The sequence below is a fragment of the Podarcis cretensis genome (genome assembly GCF_951804945.1).
Source record: "Podarcis cretensis genome assembly, chromosome: 3".
Classification (NCBI taxonomy): Eukaryota; Metazoa; Chordata; class Lepidosauria; order Squamata; family Lacertidae; genus Podarcis; species Podarcis cretensis.
The window spans coordinates 83630161-83653378 of NC_137172.1; the positions used below are offsets into that span (position 1 = coordinate 83630161).

A 23218-nucleotide genomic window follows, 5' to 3' on the forward strand; every position below is an offset into this window, starting at 1 on the left:
GGTGGTGGGGAAGGAAGAGGGGCGCCGCCACCCCGGTTTCTCACCAGTCAGCAGCTGCCCTTCCCACGACTGGGCGCGCGGTTTTTTCCAAGGCGGGGAGATTCCCACCGCGCGGGGTGTCCCTTTTAAGAGCGCGGGGGGTGTTGGGGGGGGGAGGCCTTATCCGGTTCTTACGGCCCCCTAGAGGGCTGTCCGCTTCGTCTGCTCCGAGTCACCTGACTCCGAAGAAGCCACAAACCTGCGAGGCCCCGTGAGGAACGAGCAAGAAGAGCCGGCAAGAAAAGGCAAGGAGGGAGCGAGGTGTGTGTGCGCGCGCGCGCACACACACACACACACACACACGAGAGAGAGAGAGCGCGCGCGTCGGGGGTTGCGTATTGCACGCATACATGCATCCTAGCAGTGGCACCACAGGGAAGGTTTGTGGCCGCAACCGGGGATTAGGCAACCGGGGATTAGGCTAGAAATAGCGGCGGCGGCGGCGGCGGCGGGCGTGGAGAGCTCCCCCGGCACCCGCTCCGGCCTTAGCGCATCCCTGCTCTCCCTGCACCTGAGGGCGCGGCGGCGTGTGCGCCCAGGGCGCGCCTTTCCCGCGCTCTGGAGCAAAGGGGGCCGCCGGGGCTCGGCGCAGCTGCGAGCGGGCGGGGGCGAGAGAGGTTAGCGTGTTGGGTGGAGGGGGGCGCGAGCGGAGGAGGAGAGACCGTGGCCTCCTCGCGAGCAGGAGGCAGCGCCAGCAGCACCGCGAGGGGCAGAGCAGAGGCGCGGCAGTCGCCAGAAGGACGCGGACGCACTGACAGGTCTGCTGCTGCTGCTGCTGCTGCTGCCGCCTCGGGCACTTCCACATTCTCCGGGGAGGGGACGGGGAGAGCAGGCCTGGCTGGGCGCTGCTTGGTAATCCCCGAGGCGAGGTGGGGGGACGGGAGGGAGGGAGAGATGCAGATATGCAAGACTACTAGCCAAACGCCGCCGCCGCCGCCTCTGCTGTCGTTCCTCTCCCCCCCCCCCGGAAAAAGGGGAGGGTTGCATTGCAGAGGGCGAGGAGAAGGAGACAAGCGGCTTGGAGAGGGTAGGGGGGAGAGGAGGGGGAGCGGGGGGCTGCGGGGTGTGAGAGATCGCCGGGGTGGGGTGGTTTGGGATTGGGAACCGGCGGCCTGCGGTTGTCTTCAAGACAGAGCTGGCTGGGGGAAAGGCACCGAGAGGGCATAACATGGCGCAATGATATGATAATCTCCCACCAGAGAGAGAGAGAGAGGTAGAAACGCAGGGAGGAAGGCGAGAGAATCCCGTTGCTGCAGTAAGAAGCCCCGCCAGCAGCAGGAGGGAGCGGTGGTGACAGGGCCGTGTTGGAGACTGGCTAGATAATTCAGTCCCTGGGCCCTCTTGGGGCTCCGTCAGGAAGGCCCAGGGCTGGGAGATCTTCTGTGAGGTTGCGGGGAGGGGAGGGAGAAAGCTTCATTTATTCCCCACCCCCCATAAACAAGAGAGATGAGATACATAGTGGTTTGCAAGAACCGCCATCATACTCAAGGGAGGCAGGCAAGGGAAAGGACACCCCCCCACACACACACACCCTCGGAATTCATATACAGTATTATTATGAGGGCATATTTCTGTTTCGTCTACAATGCCCCCAGAATCTCTCGGATATAGTTGCAATGCAAACACTTACACAACAGAGGAGGTGGCATGGGAGGAAGAAGAGAACCTGGAATGAGCCATGATTTAGAAATCAGCTTTCGCTAGTTAAATAATTGTCCATATATATATATATCCTTTTAAAAAAGATTATCCTCCCCTCAGTTGTTTTTCTTCCCCCCTCCCCCTTGTAGAAGTGGTAGCAGTCCTAGAATTAGCCGAAGATGTCGGGTCAGACGCTGACAGATCGCATCGCAGCTGCTCAGTACAGCGTTACAGGATCAGCTGTAGCTAGAGCCGTCTGCAAAGCAACCACACATGAAGTGATGGGGCCCAAGAAAAAACACCTGGACTGTAAGCATCTTTTTATATAAGTGGTTCGCATGTGGAGGGCTAGGGAATCTGTGTGGTTCTGTGCTCCTGGGGTCCATTGCCCTCTGGGTAATCAGTTTCTTCTGCCATTAGAATTAAATGAAGTGCTTAAAAAATGAACTTTTTATTGTAGCAATACAATGACTTAGTCCCCTTATTTTGCTTCATTTTGACCTTCAGGTTTTAGGACAGGTGCATGTATCAGAGAAAAGGCCTGTGACTACTTGGAAACTGCAAAAGTATTCTGGCCATGCTTTGGGCGAATGAGTTTAGATGAGGGTGGATGTTGACTTGAGTTGCTGTAATGTGGAGATTATCTCTACAGAGAGGTTGGTTTGATCGTGGCAAAACTGAATGATTCTTGTTCATTGTAATGGTTCCATTGTGTATCGTTAATGAAGGGTAGGAAAGATGAAAATTTTAAAGTATGTCACATGCACCACTCGTCCCAAATGAAATCGCTGTAGTGCTCTTAGTTGTGTTATTTTGTGCAGCCATCCTTAATTGTGTTAGATTTTCATTCTGCACTCATTTGGCCTTCATTCTATATTACAGGGAGTGGTAGTCAAAATGGCTAGACCATGGTTGGGCCATCTAATCCTACTTTATGGCCCTCATATTACAGTTTGTAATCCTAAATACTGCGAGCAGCAAAGGACAGAGTAGTTCTGATCTTCTGTACCCAACACAGCAAAATAGAAACCTAAACAACACCAGTAGAAATGAGAAGGTCCACAGACATCAACCTGCACACAACATCTCTAGGAACTCCTCCCATCACCCATCCGTAATGAAGTTGCTCATCAGTACTGCCATAGAACCCACACAGAGAAGGCACCAACAATATATGTGAATGGAAGGGATACCATGATGACATCACAGGGCCCTGTTACATCTTCCTGTGCACATTGCACAGGTGCATTCTGTAACTGCTGGCTGGGACTGATGGGAGCTGTGGTCCAAGACATTTGGGGGGCACCAGGTTAATGAAGGCTGGGTTAGGAGGACAAGCAAACACACACACACACCTGCAGCCACAAGTTCTAGTACAGGGTCAGGAGTTCAGATGCCTTGGCAGCTGGTGGCAGACTGCAGATAACTCTTTTAAGAGGGACAATGTCATGGTTAAATGTGTCCCCTTCCATTCACACTTGCCACACTCTATAGGGCTGAAGGAGGTAGGATCTGTAGAGCACAAGCTTCTCAGGGCAAAATATTCTGTTGCTGAGATGGATAAGTGTTATGACTCTGCACTTCCTTCTTTATTGTTGATTTTGCATAGCTGTCTGTGCAGGCCCTTCCTTTAAGTAATAAGCTGTGATAGAAAGAGAGCACTGTACACAAAGTTTTCCAGATGTACATTTGTATCCAAGCAGGTCTCTATCTGAACACAATGCATTCTCCAGGAATTGTTTGTTAGGTGAGTGTTCTTTTAATGAGAAGATGATTTCCATTGATTCCTATGGGGGAATTTTATCATGCATTCCAACCATGGAATTCTGACCCCAAAATAACAAACAAAACAAAAAACAAAAACAAAACTGGGAAACCCAGGACAACCCTCTGAAAAAAGATTTGTCTGATCTCTCCCACTTCCCACCATGGTTTCTGGTGAAACACCTGCTGCAAACCAGCAAAACATAAGGCTGCTTATTTGTTTACAGTACTACACATAAGTCTGGCTGTTTGGATATCTGAATCTGTGGTGTGTATAATGAGGTTTGGGTACTAACTCCTCATGTGAATGTTTCAATAACATGTGAATGTTTCAATAATAAGTGTTTGGATAGTGGGACCTGTGTGTGTTTTGATTCTTTGGGCAGAATAACATAAAACTTGTGCCATGCTTGTTATGTGATTGGTATTCATTTGCTAGGGCTCATATAAGTATATTATTATTATTATTATTATTATTATTATTATTAATAATAATTATAATAATAATAATTTTGTTATTATGATTATCTGTCTTCCACAAATGTCACAAGGCTATGTAGAAAATATGATAAAAATGGCTAAAACAGCATAGAAAATGGGAGAAGATGAAATTAAAAACAATACAAAGCAGAGACCCATTCATCCAGCTGGGAAAGCTTGTCAGAACAAAAAATGACTTTTTTTCTGGAAAGTGCAGATAGAGGGTGTCTGTTGCATGTTGACAGGAATGCTGTTTGACAGAACAGGGGGCAGCCACATTGAAAGCCCTGCTCTGAGTTATTGTGGAGTGGACTATTGTGAAGTAGATACATAGGAAGATGCCTTATGCCAAGTCAGGACCATTGGTTTCTCTAAATCGGCGTTTCCCAAACTTGCAGTCACTGGCAGCCAGAGTGGACAGTATGGATTTAGAGCAGTGTTTCCCAAACTTGGGTCTACAGCAGTTTTTTGGACTACAGCTCCCATCATCCCTAGCTAGAAGGACCAGTGGTCAGAGATGATGGGAATTGTAGTCTAAAAACAGCTGGAGACCCACATTTGGTCTCTAAATCCATACTGTGCACTCTGGCTGCCAGTGACTCTCCACGTTTTGAGGTAGACTTACCTGGAGATGGCAGGGTTCAAACCGGGGATCTCCTGCATGTAAGGCATGCACTTGGCTCCTGAGCTACAGCTGTTCCCTGTGCCACATTCTGTTCTCTAATGTGGGATGGGTGAGGGAAATAGGGGTTTGCATGCCTATTTCTGGGTCTCCATTGACTTGAAGTGTGTTTTCCTGTGGTGCTGATAGCATTATGAAATCTATAGAAGACTAAATTATGCATTTTCCTAGAATAGTACAGCACTTCTCACCATGCCCCTGACTCCAGCCAGACTTTCTCTGTGCAGCATAGGGTTATGCTGGTGTAAATTCACTACACTGGCACACCATCACCTTAACTGGGTTCAGCAGAATATCCTCACTTAGCAGAATAGGATTGCACTGTTACTCTGTGACATCCAACTGGGTTTTGTTTAGCTCTCTTGATGTAATCACTTTGTATAGAAAAGCTGCATAGTTTAATGATTAGCCTGACATTGTTTAAAAACTTCAAAGATTGGACATGAAAAGCAGGGGCATAGTAGAAATAGTGACCACATCCTCTCTTTTTTTGCACCTGCAGATCTGTTTAGAGACAGAGGTAATTGAAATTGCCAGCTGACAACCTTATAGGCAGTGATTGATGCATTGGGACTTAACCTTTCTTGGCTATTGTCTGACTATCAGACCACATTTCACGATAACTACATTATATTAGGAATCCAAAAGGCAGGATAATGTAATCTTTTAAGCAACTCCATCTAGCCTTATTGTCGTGACCTTTTTAACATATAAACATGCAAACATGATGCCATGTGAAGTTGTTAAGTTTCCATCCCTAATCATCTTGGCCTAATATGTGAAGATAATAAGCTTCTCCCACCCAACCATTCACACATGTCCGCTGTGATTTTTATTTGGAAATAATTTTACTGAATTCAGTGAAAAATGTGAGTAATTATGCCTAGATGTGTAGCCTTAGAAATACTGAGATGGGTGAGTGGCAGTGCTGTTGGCCCAGGGATACATATTCCCACTTCATTTGCATTGAATAAATTCAGATGTATGTACTGAAGATTCATGTAATCAGTTATTGATGTAGATGTTGGCCATGCGGTTTTTGGGATTGGGAGCAATATACTTCTGGAGAAATGAGATTAACTTTGTAAGTAAGAAGCACAAGGCAGAACTGTGATCAATTTATGGGGAAATTTATGTATGCTCTTGAACAAACTCCTCTGTTTTATAATAGCAAAAAGGAGAAAGACAGGGGAGAGGCATTTGGAGAATAATATTGGTGTTAGGGATCTCGGAGCTTGCACACTGCTCTTTAAGGCACAGGAGTCAAAATTGGGAGAAACTACAAAGGTAGCCTCTGCTTTTCTAATAACGGTAAGGTGGCAGCACCATTGGGGGTTCAGGTGTGCACAGTGGCAAGGAGCAGGGAACAGTACAGTATAGTGAAATAGGACAGGTGCTAAGAAATCTTGGCCAGCCACCACTTTGCTGAGCTTATGGGGCCACAGTCGATGCCTCTTGAGACCCCAGAATGCCTCACAAGAGAATGATGTGTCTACATTGTGATTCCAAAAATGTAAAATGATCTTGCTATGCTGCTCATTTTTGCCTTCATAGGCCATTTTTCTTTGCTTTTCTCTTTACCCTGTTTCCTTTTTTTCTTGATATACCAGGTTGTTTGATGTATAATGGCCTTGGCTACAAAGTGTAATAATGTAGTATTAATTAAAAAGGTGGGGAGGGAAAGAGAATGATGCCTCTAGGAGCAAATGTGACTTAAAATGCTTACTTTGAAGAGGTTTTCCTGGTTCTGCCTTTACGAGCAGCAGAATATGGGACAGAGTGGGGAGGTTCAAGATATTGTGAGTGACCTGACTTCAAAGGGAAAGTAAACCCAGATTCTCTGATAAGTGGAATGTGGTGTCTTCCATTTCTAGATACTTGAGCAACATCTGTCCTGCTATAGTATGGATAGTGAAGCATCTCAAGAGACCTGCTTTGCAGCCTAGGGGAAGTTTTTTTTTTTTTTTTAAAGGTACCTGTCTTTTTAATAGTCCTAAGTCATATAGCATCTTTCCACATTAGAAATATGGGGAAAGATGCTATATGACTTAGGGCTTTTAAAAGTGGCTGAATGTGGTAGTTCAGAAAAGCACCAATGCCACTGGGGGAAGGGACAGACATGTTTAAACTTAGAGTGGTGATGGGAAATCTGAGACTTGCATTCCTCCCCCACCTTTTTTTTTTTTTTAAGTAAACACAAGCATGGTCCTAAATGTGCATATAGTAATTTGTGACCCTCTACAACTTTTTTATGTGTGCCCTAGTTTTTGTTTCTGCATTCCATGGTTTGGAACATGTTTCTCAGAAAACAGTCCTTCAGAAGTTGAATTTTAATGGTTGCTGGCTGTTGTGCTGGAGAAGGCAAGTAAATAATAGAATGAATGTACACGTGACAGAAAGCACACTACTGGGACTTCCACAGTAACTCTCCAGAGATAAGCACTTCCCTTGTAGAGGAAAGAAATGAGAGCAAAGCAAATAGGCTGTTAGGCTAGCATTTTATGAATGGTTTACTGTGGGGATGAGCACGATTAATTCAACTAGGTAGACCCCCCCTTTTATTTTTTTCAAAAAGAAGAGTTTGGATTTGATATCCCGCTTTATCACTACCCTAAGGAGTCTCAAAGCGGCTAACATTCTCCTTTCCCTTCCTCCCCCACAACAAACACTGTGAGGTGAGTGAGGCTGAGAGACTTCAAAGAAGTGTTACTAGCCCAGGGTCACCCAGTAGCTGCATGTGGAGGAGTGGAGATGCGAACCCGGTTCACCAGATTATGAGTCCACCACTCTTAACCAAAAGTAACTGAAGGCAACTTACAAAAATATAGCACATAGTTTAAGAGCAACATAAAGCAAAATCAGAGCAAAAGCTAAAAATGTACTCATATTTATACAAAAAGGGAGGATGAGGACACCCCCACTTAAGGAGACCACAGATAATTAAAAGGCCTGTTGGAAAAGGAATGTTTTTGCCTGGCGCCTAAAGATAGGTAATGATGATGCCTGGCATGCTTCCCTAGGGAGAGCATTCCATAAGTGGGGATCTGCCACTGAGAAGGCCTGTCAACACTGTCCACAGCTCCCTCAGAGGGAGCACATGATGGATGCAGCGTCCATGCTGGATCATGTGGGGAAAATATTGGGGTCCTGAGCCACATAAGGCTTTATAGGTCAAAGCCAGTGCCTTTAATCGAGAGCACAAAATAATTAGAAGCCACTGTGGTTATGCTGGAATGGGTGTGATATGTTCAGATCATCTTGCATTGGTAAACAATCTGGCTGCTGAATCTGCACCAGCTGAAGTTTCCAAACTGCCCTCTATGGCAGTCAGAGATGGATTTAGGGGAGCGTGGCCAGTTTGCTGGCACTGGGCACTGAGTTGAGAAGGTGCCCTAGCGGGCATCATAACAGTGCCGAACAGTGGAAGGCAAGAGGCAGCGGGGTGCCTATGTGTAAGTAGTAATAGAACATAGATGTCTGAAGGGTGATATGTTCAGATCATCATTAAGATATCTCAAAATAGAAAACTCTTTAGTAGTGTGGATCCAAGACATACATTTTGGCCCTGGTGTGGAAACGGAGCCACAGTATGTACCCCTGTTGAATTTCTAATAGAAAAGTACTGAACAAGTAACATGCTAGTGCACACTTTTGAATCTTTCCCACTGTTCTCTTCCCCTGTTGCAAGTGGAATCAACAAACTATGAGCCTTGGCTTGCTGTGATGACTAAACTGGTGCTCATGATTTGTTTTTCTCCAAATAAACCACAATCTGGAGTGAAGGTTTCTTACTGGCTTCCTGGTTGTGACTTGTTTGGGAGAAACAAACCTTGGGCACTGGTTCAGATATCATGGTAAGTCAAGGTTTGTGGTTTGTTGCTCCTGCTGTTGCTTGGAGAAGAGTGTAGAAGGAAGGATTTAGCAGTAATCTTGTTTGTTTCTTACCATGTCATCTTCATGATAATGATTGCTTGACTTATCTTCAGAAGTAGTCATAAGCTTGTTGCCCCTGATTTTACAAATGGTGGTGGCAGAGTGAGCAATAATAATGTGTGGAGTTGTTTTTTTGTTTTTTTGTTGGTTTGTTTTTGTTTTTTAAGATGCTGAATTGAAATTGCTTAGTAAGCTATTTGGTCAGGGCTAAATTATTGAGATAGCCACTGAAGCAGTATGAGTAGATAATATCAGTGATTCAGATAGCACTTTGAGAATGATCATCTGCATTCTTTCTCTGTATGCTATCTGCAAGAAGGAAAGAGGAGGAGGAGGAGGAGGAAGTTGGAGGTTAACTGCAGTTTGAGGAGCATTTTAAACATTAAGGAGCAGTTTACTCAACATGATTTCAGTAGTGCATGTAATTTCAGAAATGACATGGTCTGGGAGTGCCCCCCCCAAATTCTAGAATGTATTTGTTGGTCTACATCCAGATACAAATGAAAAACATATATGTGTGTGCATGCAGCTTCTCAACACTGTTTACCCTGAAGTAAGTTCCACTATTCTCCATAGGACTTGTTTTCTAGGTAGTGTGCTTAGGATTGTAGCTGAAATTCACCATCTATGAAGAACTTTCTGGTAGTCCTGGGAACAAGCTTTAAATTCTGTTTACAGCCAATCTGAATTTTGCAACTCTCCATAAATTATACAAATTGAATAAATTTGCAAAAGGTAATTTAATTGATGGTCCTTAGAGGTTTAATTTGATATAGGTCAGAATTTTAGAGGCAAGAGGTACAAACCATTATTTGAGGAGGTATCATTTGTTCCATAAATGAAACCCAGTTCTTGGGTTCATTCTTTGTCACAGGAAAGAGTGACCAAGAAGCAGAGTCAAGGCTTGGGCTGTGCAGTTCTAGAAAGCACTTGTTGGCCTGTTTTGGAGTATGTCTCGGCTTACTAAACAGTGAGATGCATGGCCTTAGTTTCCTGTTGGGTCTGAATTGGAAAACCAGAATAATTCAGGATATCAAATCATCATCTAAAGTTGATGTTTAAGATACTGACTTGTTTCAGTCTTGGGAAACATAGTTTCCCAATTTATACATAACAGGAAACTTTGGTTAACTGTGGCACACTGGGAAGGGGTAGTGCAAGGATGAAATGCATACACAAGGCTCTTAAACTGAAATACATACAGCAATTTAATTCAGTTGGAAAGAAAGTAAACAGTCTAGGATACAGTTCTGGTGTGCAAGCTGGGGAGAGAGATGCCCATATCATCTACTGCTTCAGTAGATGGAATGGGCATTGCCAGCAGGAGCTAGCTCAGTGATTAACTTCCTTCCACATGAATAAATGGTTAATATTCATCCCTATAAAGCATGGCAGTGGTAGAATGGTAGAACCTGCCATTCTCTGAAATCGGGCAACTAGCCCTCCGTAGATAAGGATCCTGCAAAGCAAGGGGTCCTGTGTGTTGTGTGGCATACAGGAGCACGGTGTTCATCCAGAGGCACCTGTAAAACACTTGATCTCCTTTGGTAGTTCTCTGCTCCTTCCATCTTTAATTATGAGTGTTTCACATTTTTGTCCCACAAGGTTACCTTTCACATTGGTTCCACTGCGGGTGGCTGCAGTGCATAGATGACGGGTTTCTAGAAGGGACCAAAAATTGGCTTAAAAGTAATAAGTACACTTGGTGCCAGGTGTATTTAATGTAGTGTGGGACGCCATCCTAACTGAAGAGGGAGCCTCCAGGTTGCCAGCCAAATGCAGGACATAGGATTGATACATGAAATAATGCAGTTGGCAGGAAAGGTCAGCATAAGGAGGTTTAGGAGAAGCTTTGCTAAACAAGGGAGCCTGGCTGATGTAGGCATTAGGCACTAAATAATAGCATGCACCAAGCAATACTGCCTTTTTATAGCTCTCATGTTGGTTTAGCATGGAAGGGGCAGCTTCCTTGCATGAATTATTGAGAGAGAGTGCTACTGAAAGTGATAATTTGACAATATAAGTACCATGTGTTTGGGGTTCAAGACATGTTTCAGTCATGACACTTTACGCTGCAATGGAAACTTGGCTGTCCCTCATAAATATGAGGTATGGCATCTAGGAAGAAAACCTAAGTAGAAAATTTCTGGGAAGCCTTTTTTTTTTTTAACAACTAAAATGCCAGTACGGTAATCAAGTTGTCATTTTTAGAATTTGAAGAGTTGCTTTAGAGGCCATAATCTCAATGGTTATATTTTAATGGATAACTGTGTGTGAACACCTGCTAATAATACTTGAAAGTTCTTTCTTTCTGTGTACAAATGTGGAAGCATGCATGGAGCAGTTGGGTCCAGTTGCATTTCCCTGATTTTAGGAAAGCAGGGGCAGAAATGGATGACATCTCAACTGAGTACAAGCTTTAAACATCTGGTTTCTTGAAAAACTTTCAAGATTAAGAGAAGACCCTTGTCTGTTTTGTATAAAGAACTCAAGTGCATTATTTAAGGAACAAAATAAAAAAAAATCCTTCCAGTAGCACCTTAGACACCAACTAGGTTTGTTATTAGTATGAGCTTTCGTGTGCATGCACACTTCTTCAGATACACTGAAACAGAAGTCACCAGACCCTTATATATAGTGAGAGGGTGGGGAGGGGTATTACTCAGAAGGGTGGTGGGAATGGGTGATTGGCTGATAGGTGTGGTAAACCTGTTGATGACTGTTAAAGACTGCAATTGGTCTTACAAGGAAAAGCAAGGAGTGAGATGGCTAAAAATAGCTTTATCAAGTATAACGAGATAAGAATCCAATGTCTCTATGCAGACCAGTTCTCTCCATGGTTTTAAGTTTGGTAATAAGTTGCAGTTCAGCAACTTCTCTTTCCAGTCTATTTCTGAAATTCTTTTGTAATATGACAGCTACTTTGACATCTTGTATAGAATGTACTGGAAGATTGAAGTGTTCTCCTACTGGTTTCTCTGTCTTGTGATTCCTGATGTCAGATTTATGTCCATTTATTCTTTGGAGTAGGGTTTGTCCTGTTTGTCCAGTCCCACCACCCTTCTTAGTAATACCCCTCCCCACCCTCTCACTATATATAAGGGTCTGGTGACTTCTGTTTCAGTGTAACTGAAGAAGTGTGCATGCACATGAAAGCTCATACCAATAACAAATTTAGTTGGTCTCTAAGGATCTTGTCTTAGATCAGGCAGTGATCATGTAACCTGGCAATGTTAAGAGTAGACTGTGGTAATAAGTTCTACATTTGAAAAGTGTTTACATGTGAGTTGCTATTGGTACATATGGTTTGAAGCCTTCATTGCTGAACTCCTGCACTTCTAGGTGCAATGCATGGTGTCAGTTGTGGCCTTTGGAGCCCTAAATGGCTTAGACTTTGTAGATTTGAAAGGACATATCTGTTGATAAGACTTTAATTTGGTTGACCTTGGGATTAAGTAAACTTTGATTCCAAAATCATTGTCCTGTGTCCATGCATACAAAAGCCTAGATTGTCTTAAATAGTGCTTACACTGCAGTAGTGTAATCTTCCAATTTCCTCCAAAAAGCAGGGGGAACTGTATGCTTCTAGTGCTTAATACTTCTCCTGTTCTTTGGTTGTCTATAGATAACAACAACTTGTATTTCTGAACTCTTCTAGGGTGCTTATAATATGTAATTCAATTATCAAGTGGATTAATTTTTATTTCATGGAGACCTAGAATAGGTGGAGTAGCATCATCATTAGTAGCAGCATCATTAGTAACACCAACTAAGTCAGATTTTTGCAGTTAGCCACTTGCCTCATTATTTTATCTGGAACATTAGTTTGGGCAAGCATAGCTCACCAAGGTGCCTCACGCTAATATAAAAACAAAAACAAATCTTATCTCAAAACAATCAAAACTGACAAAGGCAGCAACATTCACAGTTATTAAAAGGCCAGTTAAAAACAGGTTATCAAAAGGAGGTTCAGAAAAGATGAGCTTGTTAGTGAGTCTAGTCCATGCATTGGCAATGAGAGCAGTGCATGCTGTGCTCTGTTCTTGCATATAGCTGAACTCTTGACAACTACAAGTGTGGTTCGGATATGTATCTGAACTGTTAAGTCAGGCTCAAAGTGAGGCAAGGCTGAGAGAACAAACTGGTGCAGTGCAACGTGTTGTACTACTTTTGCATTCTTGAAGTTCAAACTATGTCCTACCACTACCACCATCTTCTGGCTTCAGTGGCAGGGCCTAGGGACAAGACAGAATGATAAGTGTCCAGCATGGGGACCTGATGGTAGACTGCTGCTCCTTGAATGAGTCCTTATGAGCTCTCTGACTTTAGATCTTGTGTGCAAGCATCACAGTCCTGATGATCTTTGAAAAAGATGCTTCATACAAATCATTAAAGATGAATATTGTGTATGTCACGTTTTCACCATCTCTTACAAATCTTTCCTGCTGGGGATGGCCACAAGGGGTCTGCAGAAACTAGGCTGCCCGGGGAGTAGAGGTCTTGATCATTGTAAGGCCTTTGCTGTTACTTACAGTATAAAATGTTGGAATACTGCCGGTATAATTTTAGAGAGAATAAATGAGCTGCCAGGTAGTTGCTGGTGTCATAATATGTTAAATAATTGTCATAATAGCTAATCTACTGTGTAGGCTTTCTGGTCTAGCTACTTTACATATTGAAAAGAAGAAACCCCGTCCCCATCAAATTTAGTCCTAAAGCGCACTACTTAATGTTCTTGCTTTTGTCAAATGACTGCTCCAACCAAGTAATGCTGCTACTTTTGTAAATGTGAAGTAAAAACAGAAAGTACCAGAAGTACTTTGCATAAATTCTCAATCTCTTTTTACATTAACCCTGCAAGATAGGCTGGTATTGTCATCTACATATTGCAGACAGAAGAGATTTTCTGTGACAAAGGTCAGCTAATAAGGGTCAGTTTGTATAAGGAGCAGAACCAAGTGTTTAAGCTTTTCCTGGATTGTACTTTTTCAATAGGGCTGAGGTTGCATGTTAGCATACTTATCTCATGGAAAGAAACTCTCTGCATGTCAGATAATTAGCATTCTAGCAAGAAAGCTGTGCTGAATCCCTTTCACTAACGTACCATTTCTGCATGAGGGAGTTTTTTCCATGGCGTTAGCAGGTAGTAGAGAATTCTTCTGTCCCTCCCAACTTGCAGTCTGAAGTTGGGACAGTCATAAAGAAGTTTTGCCACTTGATTCTGCGTAATGTATAAACTGCTTTTCATAACTCGGTGATATTTAAACTGAAACCTATGTGGCTCATGGTGCATTAATTTAACCAGCACACCAATTCTCACTCTAAAAATGGTAGACTCTTCTTCTACTGGCAGAAGAGTATTCTCACATGCTTCCATACATATATGCCTGCCACACTTTTACTATTGCTGTTCTTTCATAGCTACTCCTATAGCAGCTGAAGTTCTGCTGTTTTCTTCTGGCTTTAAAGACGTTCACATAGAATTAGATGGTGAGAATGGACCAGACATTTGTTGACATAAGCCCTGTGTGAGTATTGTCTTCGGATAGCTGGTGAGCTAGTTGTTCTTAAAATTCAGAACTTAATACAGTGGACAGCTCCTGTGGCTGACTTAATAAGACAGCGTGCCTCTAATGACTGCAGGAGCTGTTTTTAAGCTATGAATGCAACAATTAGAGCCCTTACTTTCCTAAATCTTCCCTACTAATTATGCAGCAGACCCTTGGTAATGATGGTAACGAGATCACATTTAGAGCAGATTGCACAATATTTCATCACTGTTAGCCAAGAAACTGCAGTGAAACAGAATGTCCTTTTTTAAAGACCTAAAATTGCCATTTGAGACTGTGTAATTAAGAGACCTCTGGTTATGAACTTAATTTGTTCCAGAGGTCCATTCTTAACCTGAAACTGTTCTTAACCTGAGGTACCACTTTAGCTAATGGGGCCTCCCGCTGCTGCTGTGCCGCCAGCGCACAATTTCTGTTCTCATCCTGGGGCAAAGTTTGTAACCCGAGGTAGTACTTCCGGGTTAGCAGAGTCTGTAACCCGAAGTGTTTGTAACCCGAGGTGTTTGTAACCCGAGGTACCACTGTATTGGTATGGGGGAAAAGATGTGAGGCACCTTCCTTTAGCTCCAGATGTTAGCAAGTGTCACTAGAATAAAATTATGGTAATGAAGGTGCATATTTAGTTGTTTGTTTTAATTCCTATTTCACAATAACATGTTACTCACCTAGTTCTTGCGATTAGGATATCAGTATACTTCTATATCATTTAAATCTGCTGTGTGGCAACTTCCTTTTCTTTTACAAGTAGCCTAGTGAACAATCACACCCCTGTTGGCTCATCTACTTAATTTTAAAATTTACTATATTTATATAAGGGTTGCCAAATAACATTTGCTTTGGGCATCACACACAAATGAAATGATAACATACAATTAAAATAAATAATAAAACAGAAATATCAGAAAATAAACTGCCAGCTTAAAAATTAGAGAGATGACTAAACCAAGGTGATTAAAAAATAACTAGCACAAATAGTGGTTCAAAACGGTAAGATCATTTATCCCCCCCCCCCTTTGGCATGGGAGAAGGAAAAGGTCCCAGAATGACCATAAAGAAGGTACTAGCCAATCCTCTCTGAATTAGAGGGATGTCTGTAATGCTTCCATTACAGTATATTGTTACATCTTTGTACCCTTACATTTGAAGGGTCACAGTTGTGAACTTGTTTGTATTCCTTGAGCAATATTATTGTTTTGTTTTCATTGGGTTGTTGTAAGCTGCTTTGAGTATTTCTGTTTTGGACTAGTGCCAAATTAAAGAAATTCTAATTTGTGACTTAATTTGTGTATGTCTGTCTCTGGGAGGCTGAAAACAAGTTAAGCTTTTTTGGGAGTAGGTGTGCCTGAGAAGAAACTTCCGTCACTAAGCCAGAGGGATGCAAAGTAGGTTAGACTAGAAACAACAACAGCGACAAGGACTGTGACCCCTAATCTCTGAGCACTAGTAGAAATGGAGAAGTACACTTAAGCTTACCACCACAAAGCAAAATACAGAAAAAGCATAAGAAAGAAACAGACTAGTGAGTGGCACTTTGTCGAGGTCAGCTGAGGTGACACAAAGCTATGCTTCAGCATTTAATGTGCTGGCTGCTGCTAGAGGCTTGAAAATTCCCATGCTGCTTCTCGTTTGCTCTGCTAGGGAAGAAGTATAAATGAAGAGTACAGTGACAATTTACATTCATGTGCCTTGTTCAAATATGGAGCTGAATTCCTTTCACCAACATCCTTTCAGCCTGCCCCCTCTCCATTCTCTTGCTTACATATCTATGCCTACTTCTGTAGCTGAAAAAAAAGATGTCATGTTAGTCCCAGAAATTGAGACTTAAATAAATAATTGCTGCAGCATTTCTCAAACTGGGCATGGAGACCTTTTGAATGCAAGATTGCTCAAAAGTAGCTCAGCAACCTTCTCTGGAAGTTTAATTAATGACTGAATCCTGTTTTGGGATCTGTCAATGAAAAGCTAGACAAGCAATGTGTTGTGAGGACAGAATCATGGTGTATCTCTATCTGAGCTGCAGTTCCTGTGCATCTGCCAGTGCCTCTTGGCTATTACGTTCTTAGTTTCCTGGGTCAAAACATGAATCTCTTTGGTCAAGGTAGGGATAGGGACTCTTGCAACATTAGCAGAACAAATTTCACTGCCCTTAATAACTTGGAGAGACTGTCATGGGGGTAATCCTTTCACTTGGCATTTCTGTTTGGCATTTCTAGATCAGTATGTGGGAGGAGTTGGTCTGGATCGCCTTAGGTTATGTTTTGTAAAGAAAAGTGACTAATAAATGATGATGATAATACAATCGTTGTGTTTTCTGGGGTATATTCTGCAGGTATAGCTGCAGCAAATAGCAATTGGACCGTGATGGATAGACTGGCTTTGTGCCCATTGGTTTATTTGGCTAATAATAGTGAAACTATTTATGCATTGGATGCTAAATTTGGCAAATGATACAGTGCCCAGTACATGGGTAAAGCTGCCTGAAATGTAGCAAATGGAAGGATTTTGACTTCATTTTAATTTTAGTCTAGCTTCAAAATCATGTCACTTTTTCCCTCTTCTTTCCCAAATTTGCGGAGCTAGAAATATAAATGCTTAATTCTGGGATGAATTCCCATCTTATTCACCTTCATAGTAATGTAGTGCAAGTAGGGAAGTTAGTTGTAAGTGAAGGGGGGATAACCGTAAATAATTGTGCTTTATGTCCACTGACTTCATACCACAGGTAAGTCAGCTGAGACTCATCTTTCAAAAGCAGGTCAATGGAGGCAATGGCAATGGCAAAGGAAGGGATATTGGATCTTGTCCTTCTCACAAATTAGGAATGAGGAGAGATTTGCTGGACAAGTGAGTGGAAGTGACTGGTGGAAGGGATACTAGGGGGAATGGTTAAGGAACACATCTCTGGCAAACACAGATTTCAGAACCCTGAAATGGCAAATAAAAGGAAAGATCCACAGCAAATAGAAGGAAAAGACTCTTAGAAGGCAATTTGCATCTTTTAAGCTTTAGTTATTATACTTCAACATGATTTGAATTGTGGACAGGGTTATTCCTCTTTCAGGCACAGATCATGCTTGTAAAGAACCACTCCCATTTATAGTCTCTGGCTAGTAGTAGTAGGCAGTCCAGAGGAAAGTTGGTTTCCTATCTTAATTGTTTCTGTAGTGATTGATCTTGGGTAATAAATATATTTTTGTTTTGACAAGCTTTCCTAGCTGGATTAAAAGGGCTTTGCCTTACATTTCATTTTGTATTTGTTTTTAAGCCCATCTACTGTTTTAGAAAATGTTTTTAGCTGTTTTATGGTATGTTTGCACATCCCCTTGTGACAATCATGTGTGAAAGGCAAACAATTATTTAGGAGGTTGCTCTAAATAAAGTCCAAGTATAGTAGTGAAATTGAGTGACTGTTACATCACTAAACTGCAATGGCATGGTCTTTAACAATAACAAAACTGAAAGTTTCTGTATTTACAGTTATCATTCTCTCTTTCCCAAAATAGATCTTATCCAAGCCACAAATGAGACAAATGTCAATATTCCTCAAATGGCTGATACACTCTTTGAGAGAGCAACAAACAGTAGTTGGGTGGTTGTGTTCAAAGCCTTAGTTGCAACACATCATCTAATGGTTCATGGCAATGAGGTAAGTGCACAAAATTTTCTTAAAGCTATCCTTCACTCAAGCTTTTGGGAGAGGACTTCCAAGGAGGCCAAATCAAATAGTTGCATGAACTCCCACTTAAAGGGGCTTCCCTGTCCTTCCAAAGGAGCCCTGCATAATGCCAGAGAAGCAGGGTTTCTGGTAACATCCTGGCTCCCACTTGGATCTTGGACTCTTGACTCAGTTGTTGGGATTAAAAGCTTTATTCCAAAATTCACTACAGTAAAAATATTATAGGAATAAATGCTGAGACAGATACTTATAAAGAAAATGGCAATACTCATGCCGGTACCAATTTTGCCCAGAAAGACCCATTTTAGTTCTAGGTTCAGGGGTTTCCATAACACCAGCCAAAATCTTTGCACTGTTCTGGCCATGTGAAAAATGTGATGCCTTGCTGTGTTTAGGGTTAAATTACACAGTTGACCATATGCATATTGGAATCTTATTTATATGAGTAATGACATTTTAGAATATGTTCTTATATCTGCATTGTTAAGCACACACAAAAACCCTGGATGGTCTGATTAAGTCTTTTTAGTGTGGAAGAAAGCAGTGCAGACTTTCGTTTTGTGCACTGGGCCACCCGTATCCACTCCAGGCAGAATTATTCAAATTGGCAAGAGATGTGTAAGGCATGGCATTTATTATAATATGATTATCATGGGTTTTCACCTAGAAGGAAACATGCTTGTGGGTTTGTCATGAAATAGTGAGAGGATAATGTTGAAGGACATATACAGCTAATATTATCCTTTCCTCCCTTCCTCCTAGAGGTTTATTCAGTATTTGGCATCTAGAAACACACTATTCAATCTCAGCAATTTTTTGGACAAAAGTGGATCACATGGTAAGAACTATTGCTGATAATGTTTGCCTGGTATATGTGCAATCATTTAGGCAGAAATGCGTCCCTTCCCCCCCCTGTGAAATATATTGGCAGAGGACAAGTGCCTTGTTTTCTTTATAGGAACTGTTTTTAATATAGCAGAAAGGAAAAGGAAATGTGTGCTATTTGGAGGAGGGATAAGGCAAGAATAAAAAAGGAAAGAAAATGAAGAGAACATGTTACGATGGAAGGACTTATTTAAGCTCTTGTAATTTCAGTGCTCTGTTCTTTCCCCAAAGGTGTCACAAGAAACCTTGTATGGGGATTGCGTACTTGAAAGCCTGGAACCATACACTTAAGCACTAAGCTCCTAATATTATCTGCTGCTTTATAATAACTTCTTTCTGATTCCTTGCATCATCTTAAGCCAAAAATCCATTCCTAAGAGCACACAGTTGTACTGTATGTAGGCAAAAATTAAAATCTCAGAACAGCAGAAGGAGTAACCACTGGTGGTTGCTATCTGTCCTCCGTCCAGGATGAAGTTCTCATCCAGAATAGGAAGGTTACATTATCAAAGCAACATCTCTCCACCCCCCTTCACCCCCCCCCCTTGGCTTCTCTACCACAAGAAGAACTGAGACTTACAGCTTTTCATACCCAAAGCTCAAATTTGGCAAGTTATTGTCTTGATGGCTTTACAGTGGAATTCTGGGTAAACATGAAACTTAAACTATTGCTTTTCTCTTAATCCTTTTATTTAAGCTTGTGGTAGTATATGAATTTTAATACTTTTGGGGGATAGGGTACAAATGCAGCCAAGTTGTGCAATTTGATTTGCCTGCATCCTTTTCTTTGTCTGTCCATATCTTTTTGTTGTGTCTCCCCATGTCTGTTGCAGTTTGTGAGGACAGGGACATGTCTATGCCGCATCTGTAAGGCAGCATGTACACTGATGGTGCTACAGTATATAAAGAATAAATAGCAGGCAAATCTGCTTTCCACTAATGACTTCTGCTTGCACATAATGGAAGCTTTCAGATATGCTATATGATAATGGCAGTGATCACATGAGAGTGGTAGAGGTTTTGTTTTACCATTTTTGGGGAGCCTAGGGTACTTGATACAAAAGGGCAGTCATGATTTTTACTGGAATGATTCTTCAGTAAATCCTTAAGTCCTAAGAATAACAATTCTGGGAGCTGTCGAACAAGACTAATTAGACACTGGGCATGCCCATCTTTTATATGTGAAATATAGATGGAGAATATTAATGAGATTCAAGGCTGAAACATTCCTGAAATGTCTAGATGTTAAGGAGGTACCAGCTTTCCATGTAGCAGGGGGGATTCAGATTGAAGTATAAAGTTTAAAGAGGTATTTTGGCCCCAATATATGTTCAGCCTTGCTTGGAGCTTAGTCTCCAAATGCCTCAGCATGTTTAGTTTGCCCCTTTTCTAGATCAGTTTGTAGAACACATTAAAGCAGAAAGATATTTCTTTATACTATCAAACTGCAAAGTAGATCTGGATAGAACATTTTTTACTTCGGATTTTTCCAGCACAGCCTCTTAAATTCTGTTATTTGATTTGGTTGCATTTGGGATCCAATAGGCTCAATGTATTTGCATCTTAACTGTTTTCTAGACCAGGGTGCCTGTGAATATTGTTATGAAGAGCTTATTTTAAAGTGCATTGCAATCTGTTTATCAAAACTACCTGTAGTTTCAAAATGATAGCAGAACAGGGTAACATGGTATTGGAAGATGGCAAGATGAGTGGAGCAGTAAAATTAATGAATAAGCAAGGTATGCTGTTGGCCACCATGGCTTATCAATATATCAGATTATATTTATCCAAAGGTCAGTTTGAACACCATTTTTAGTTATTTCCAGTCACCCAAAAGAACAAAACACATATATCAGTGTAGATTACAGTAAGCCCACAACTTGCATGGGGGTTACGTTCCAGGGATCATGCCTAAAGCAAAAATTGTTGATAGTCAAAGCTCATTGAGTTCAATGGCAGGTGGGATTGCCAAAATCATTGTTCCCAGAACTCTGCCCCCTTCTTAATTTTTTAATATATTTTTTGCCACACAAGTAAAGCTGAATGTGCAGAAGTTAAAGGTAAAGGTAAAGGTACCCCTGCCCGTACGGGCCAGTCTTGACAGACTCTGGGGTTGTGCGCCCATCTCACTTAAGAGGCCAGGGGCCAGCGCTGTCCAGAGACACTTCCGGGTCACGTGGCCAGCGTGATATCGCTGCTCTGGCCAGAGCCAGAGCCAGAGCCAGAGCCGCACACGGAAACGCCGTTTACCTTCCCGCTGGTAAGCGGTCCGTATTTATCTACTTGCACCCGGAGGTGCTTTCGAACTGCTAGGTTGGCAGGCGCTGGGACCGAGCAGCGGGAGCGCACCCCGCCACAGGGATTCGAACCGCCGACCTTTCGATCGGCAAGCCCTAGGCGCTGAGGCTTTAACCCACAGCGCCACCTGCGTTAAATGTGTGTAAATTGCAGGCTTACTGTACTTTGCTTGTCATATAACTCTTGGCACCTACATATATAGCTAGGCAGGTACATGTAGGGATTCTCTTACGTAGGTTTAAGTGAGATGAATTATTTTGCAGAATGTCACTGAAATGCATCAGGGTGTCATCGTTTAATAAAATAAATCATTGAGTTAAAGATATAGCATTTGCAACCTCTCTCAATCCATTAGTAAAAGATTAAAAGGATTTTAAAAAAATCAAAAAATTATGACATATTTTCTTCCTTGCTAGGATATGACATGTCCACGTTTATCAGGCGCTACAGTAGATACTTGAATGAAAAAGCATTTTCCTACAGGCAAATGGCATTTGATTTTGCAAGAGTGAAGAAAGGGTAAGCTTATCTAATATAAATACTGATGGTTCCTACAAGTATTGTTGGTTGCAATATATGTTGCTTTAACTGCTACTATTGCCAAAAGTGATTTAATAATGAAATTATAGCACTAGAATGTATATAGTGAGTGTTCTGGTATGCAAGTAGGTTTTTTTAGTTTTTGCAAACCTGCTGTAGGATCTGGGGCGGAGGGGGAGAGACTATTTCTACTTCTGATCAGCAGGTGAAATCTAGTGCTTCTCTTCTACAGTGGTTGCTTTATATATTGCAGGGATATCCACTGGCTTAAGAAAAGAGGAACTGATTTCCTCTAGTTCCTCCTTCCCACTTCAGCCCCCAGAAAATATTTCCTGGAGGGTTGGAGGAATCTCCAGAATAAGTCAAGGGGAAAGGAGGAATGTAAGAAGATCACTTCCCATTATCTTAACAAGTGGATGTTCCTCCTTCCCACTTCAGCCCCCAGAAAATATTTCCTGGAGGGTTGGAGGAATCTCCAGAATAAGTCAAGGGGAAAGGAGGAATGTAAGAAGATCACTTCCCATTATCTTAACAAGTGGATGTCTCTGCTGGATCACAATCTGCTTCGTATCTATTTATAAACCATACACATATTACTGGTAAAAGTATTTGAAAATGGGAAAGCTGCTGCATAAATTGCATAAATGAATACAGTTGTGGGTTTATTTGATTTCCAAATGCAATTGAACATGAGAAGAAATTTTGTGGTTGTCCTAGTATAGTTGGGGCTTCCTTTATATGGAACATTCTGTATTTTAACCTTGTAAAATAAACTGGGCTAAAAATGAAGGTTTGTATCTAGTGCTCTATACATGTAGCTCTGCTACCACAATGGAGGATTTGTTTCCTTTGCTGCTCTCGAAATCTGCTCTAGGGTGTCGTCCAAAGCTAATTTTGAAGGCATGCATGAGGCTGTAGGGAATAGGAGAGGAAGAGGAAGCTCTGTTGCATGCATAGAAGTCTGTTGCACCAATGGAGGCACATCACTGAATATGGCCCAAATTGTCTACACTGGGAAATGTTTCCCTGCTTCTATGCCTTTAGTGACCTTGTCTCATCTCTAGTCTCATTATGTGTCCTGCTGGTATATTAATACTGTAGAGAGGAGGTAGAAATGTGAGTTTGCTCCTTTCAGCAGCAGCCATACATGTTACATATGGCCCTTAGTCCAAGTTTGTATTGGTTGTTGCAAAGCTACCAGGCAGTGTGTTTTTATTATTATCCTGTATTATCCTTATTATCCTGTAATGATCCCCTTGCTCTAGCCTGAGTCCCCAAAGATAATTCAAGGAGTTAATCAGAATGTGATGCCTGTTGAAAGTAGAAAAGGGACCAATACTATATGGCTTAAAATATTCCAGAATTCATTATGGGGCAACCTTACAGGGGTCACATAATTTGTGTGAACCCTACAGGCACTTTGCTTTTCCCTTCCCCATTATATCTGGAAGTGCAGAATCCTTTTATGGCACATAAAGAATGTATCTTCAAATAAATGTATCTTCAAATGCAATAGAGAGAAAATATAAGCAATTTTTTAAAAAAACAACAACACCATGGGTGTCTTTAATTTGAAACACAGAACATCTGTACATGGTTGGATGTTCCGCTGTACTGCATCTTTTCCCATTATCTGTGGATTAATAGAATATTTAAAAATAGTGCATTATTCTCCACAGAGTGAAATTACAGTGTAAAACACAGTGCATG

General features: G+C 41.9%; 1 protein-coding gene across 1 annotated transcript in view; it reads left to right on the forward strand.

Annotated features, from left to right (window-relative positions):
- Positions 1–306: 306 nt before the first annotated feature.
- The window catches only part of SNAP91 (synaptosome associated protein 91), a 64797-nt gene continuing 41885 nt past the window's right edge, over positions 307–23218 (forward strand). The window contains exons 1-5 of the mRNA XM_079970607.1: positions 307–419; positions 1830–1989; positions 17613–17755; positions 18548–18623; positions 21385–21487. Coding sequence (XP_079826733.1) covers positions 1860–1989; positions 17613–17755; positions 18548–18623; positions 21385–21487 — 452 coding nt within the window. The 5' untranslated portion in view covers positions 307–419; positions 1830–1859. The remainder of the gene's footprint in view (positions 420–1829; positions 1990–17612; positions 17756–18547; positions 18624–21384; positions 21488–23218) is intronic.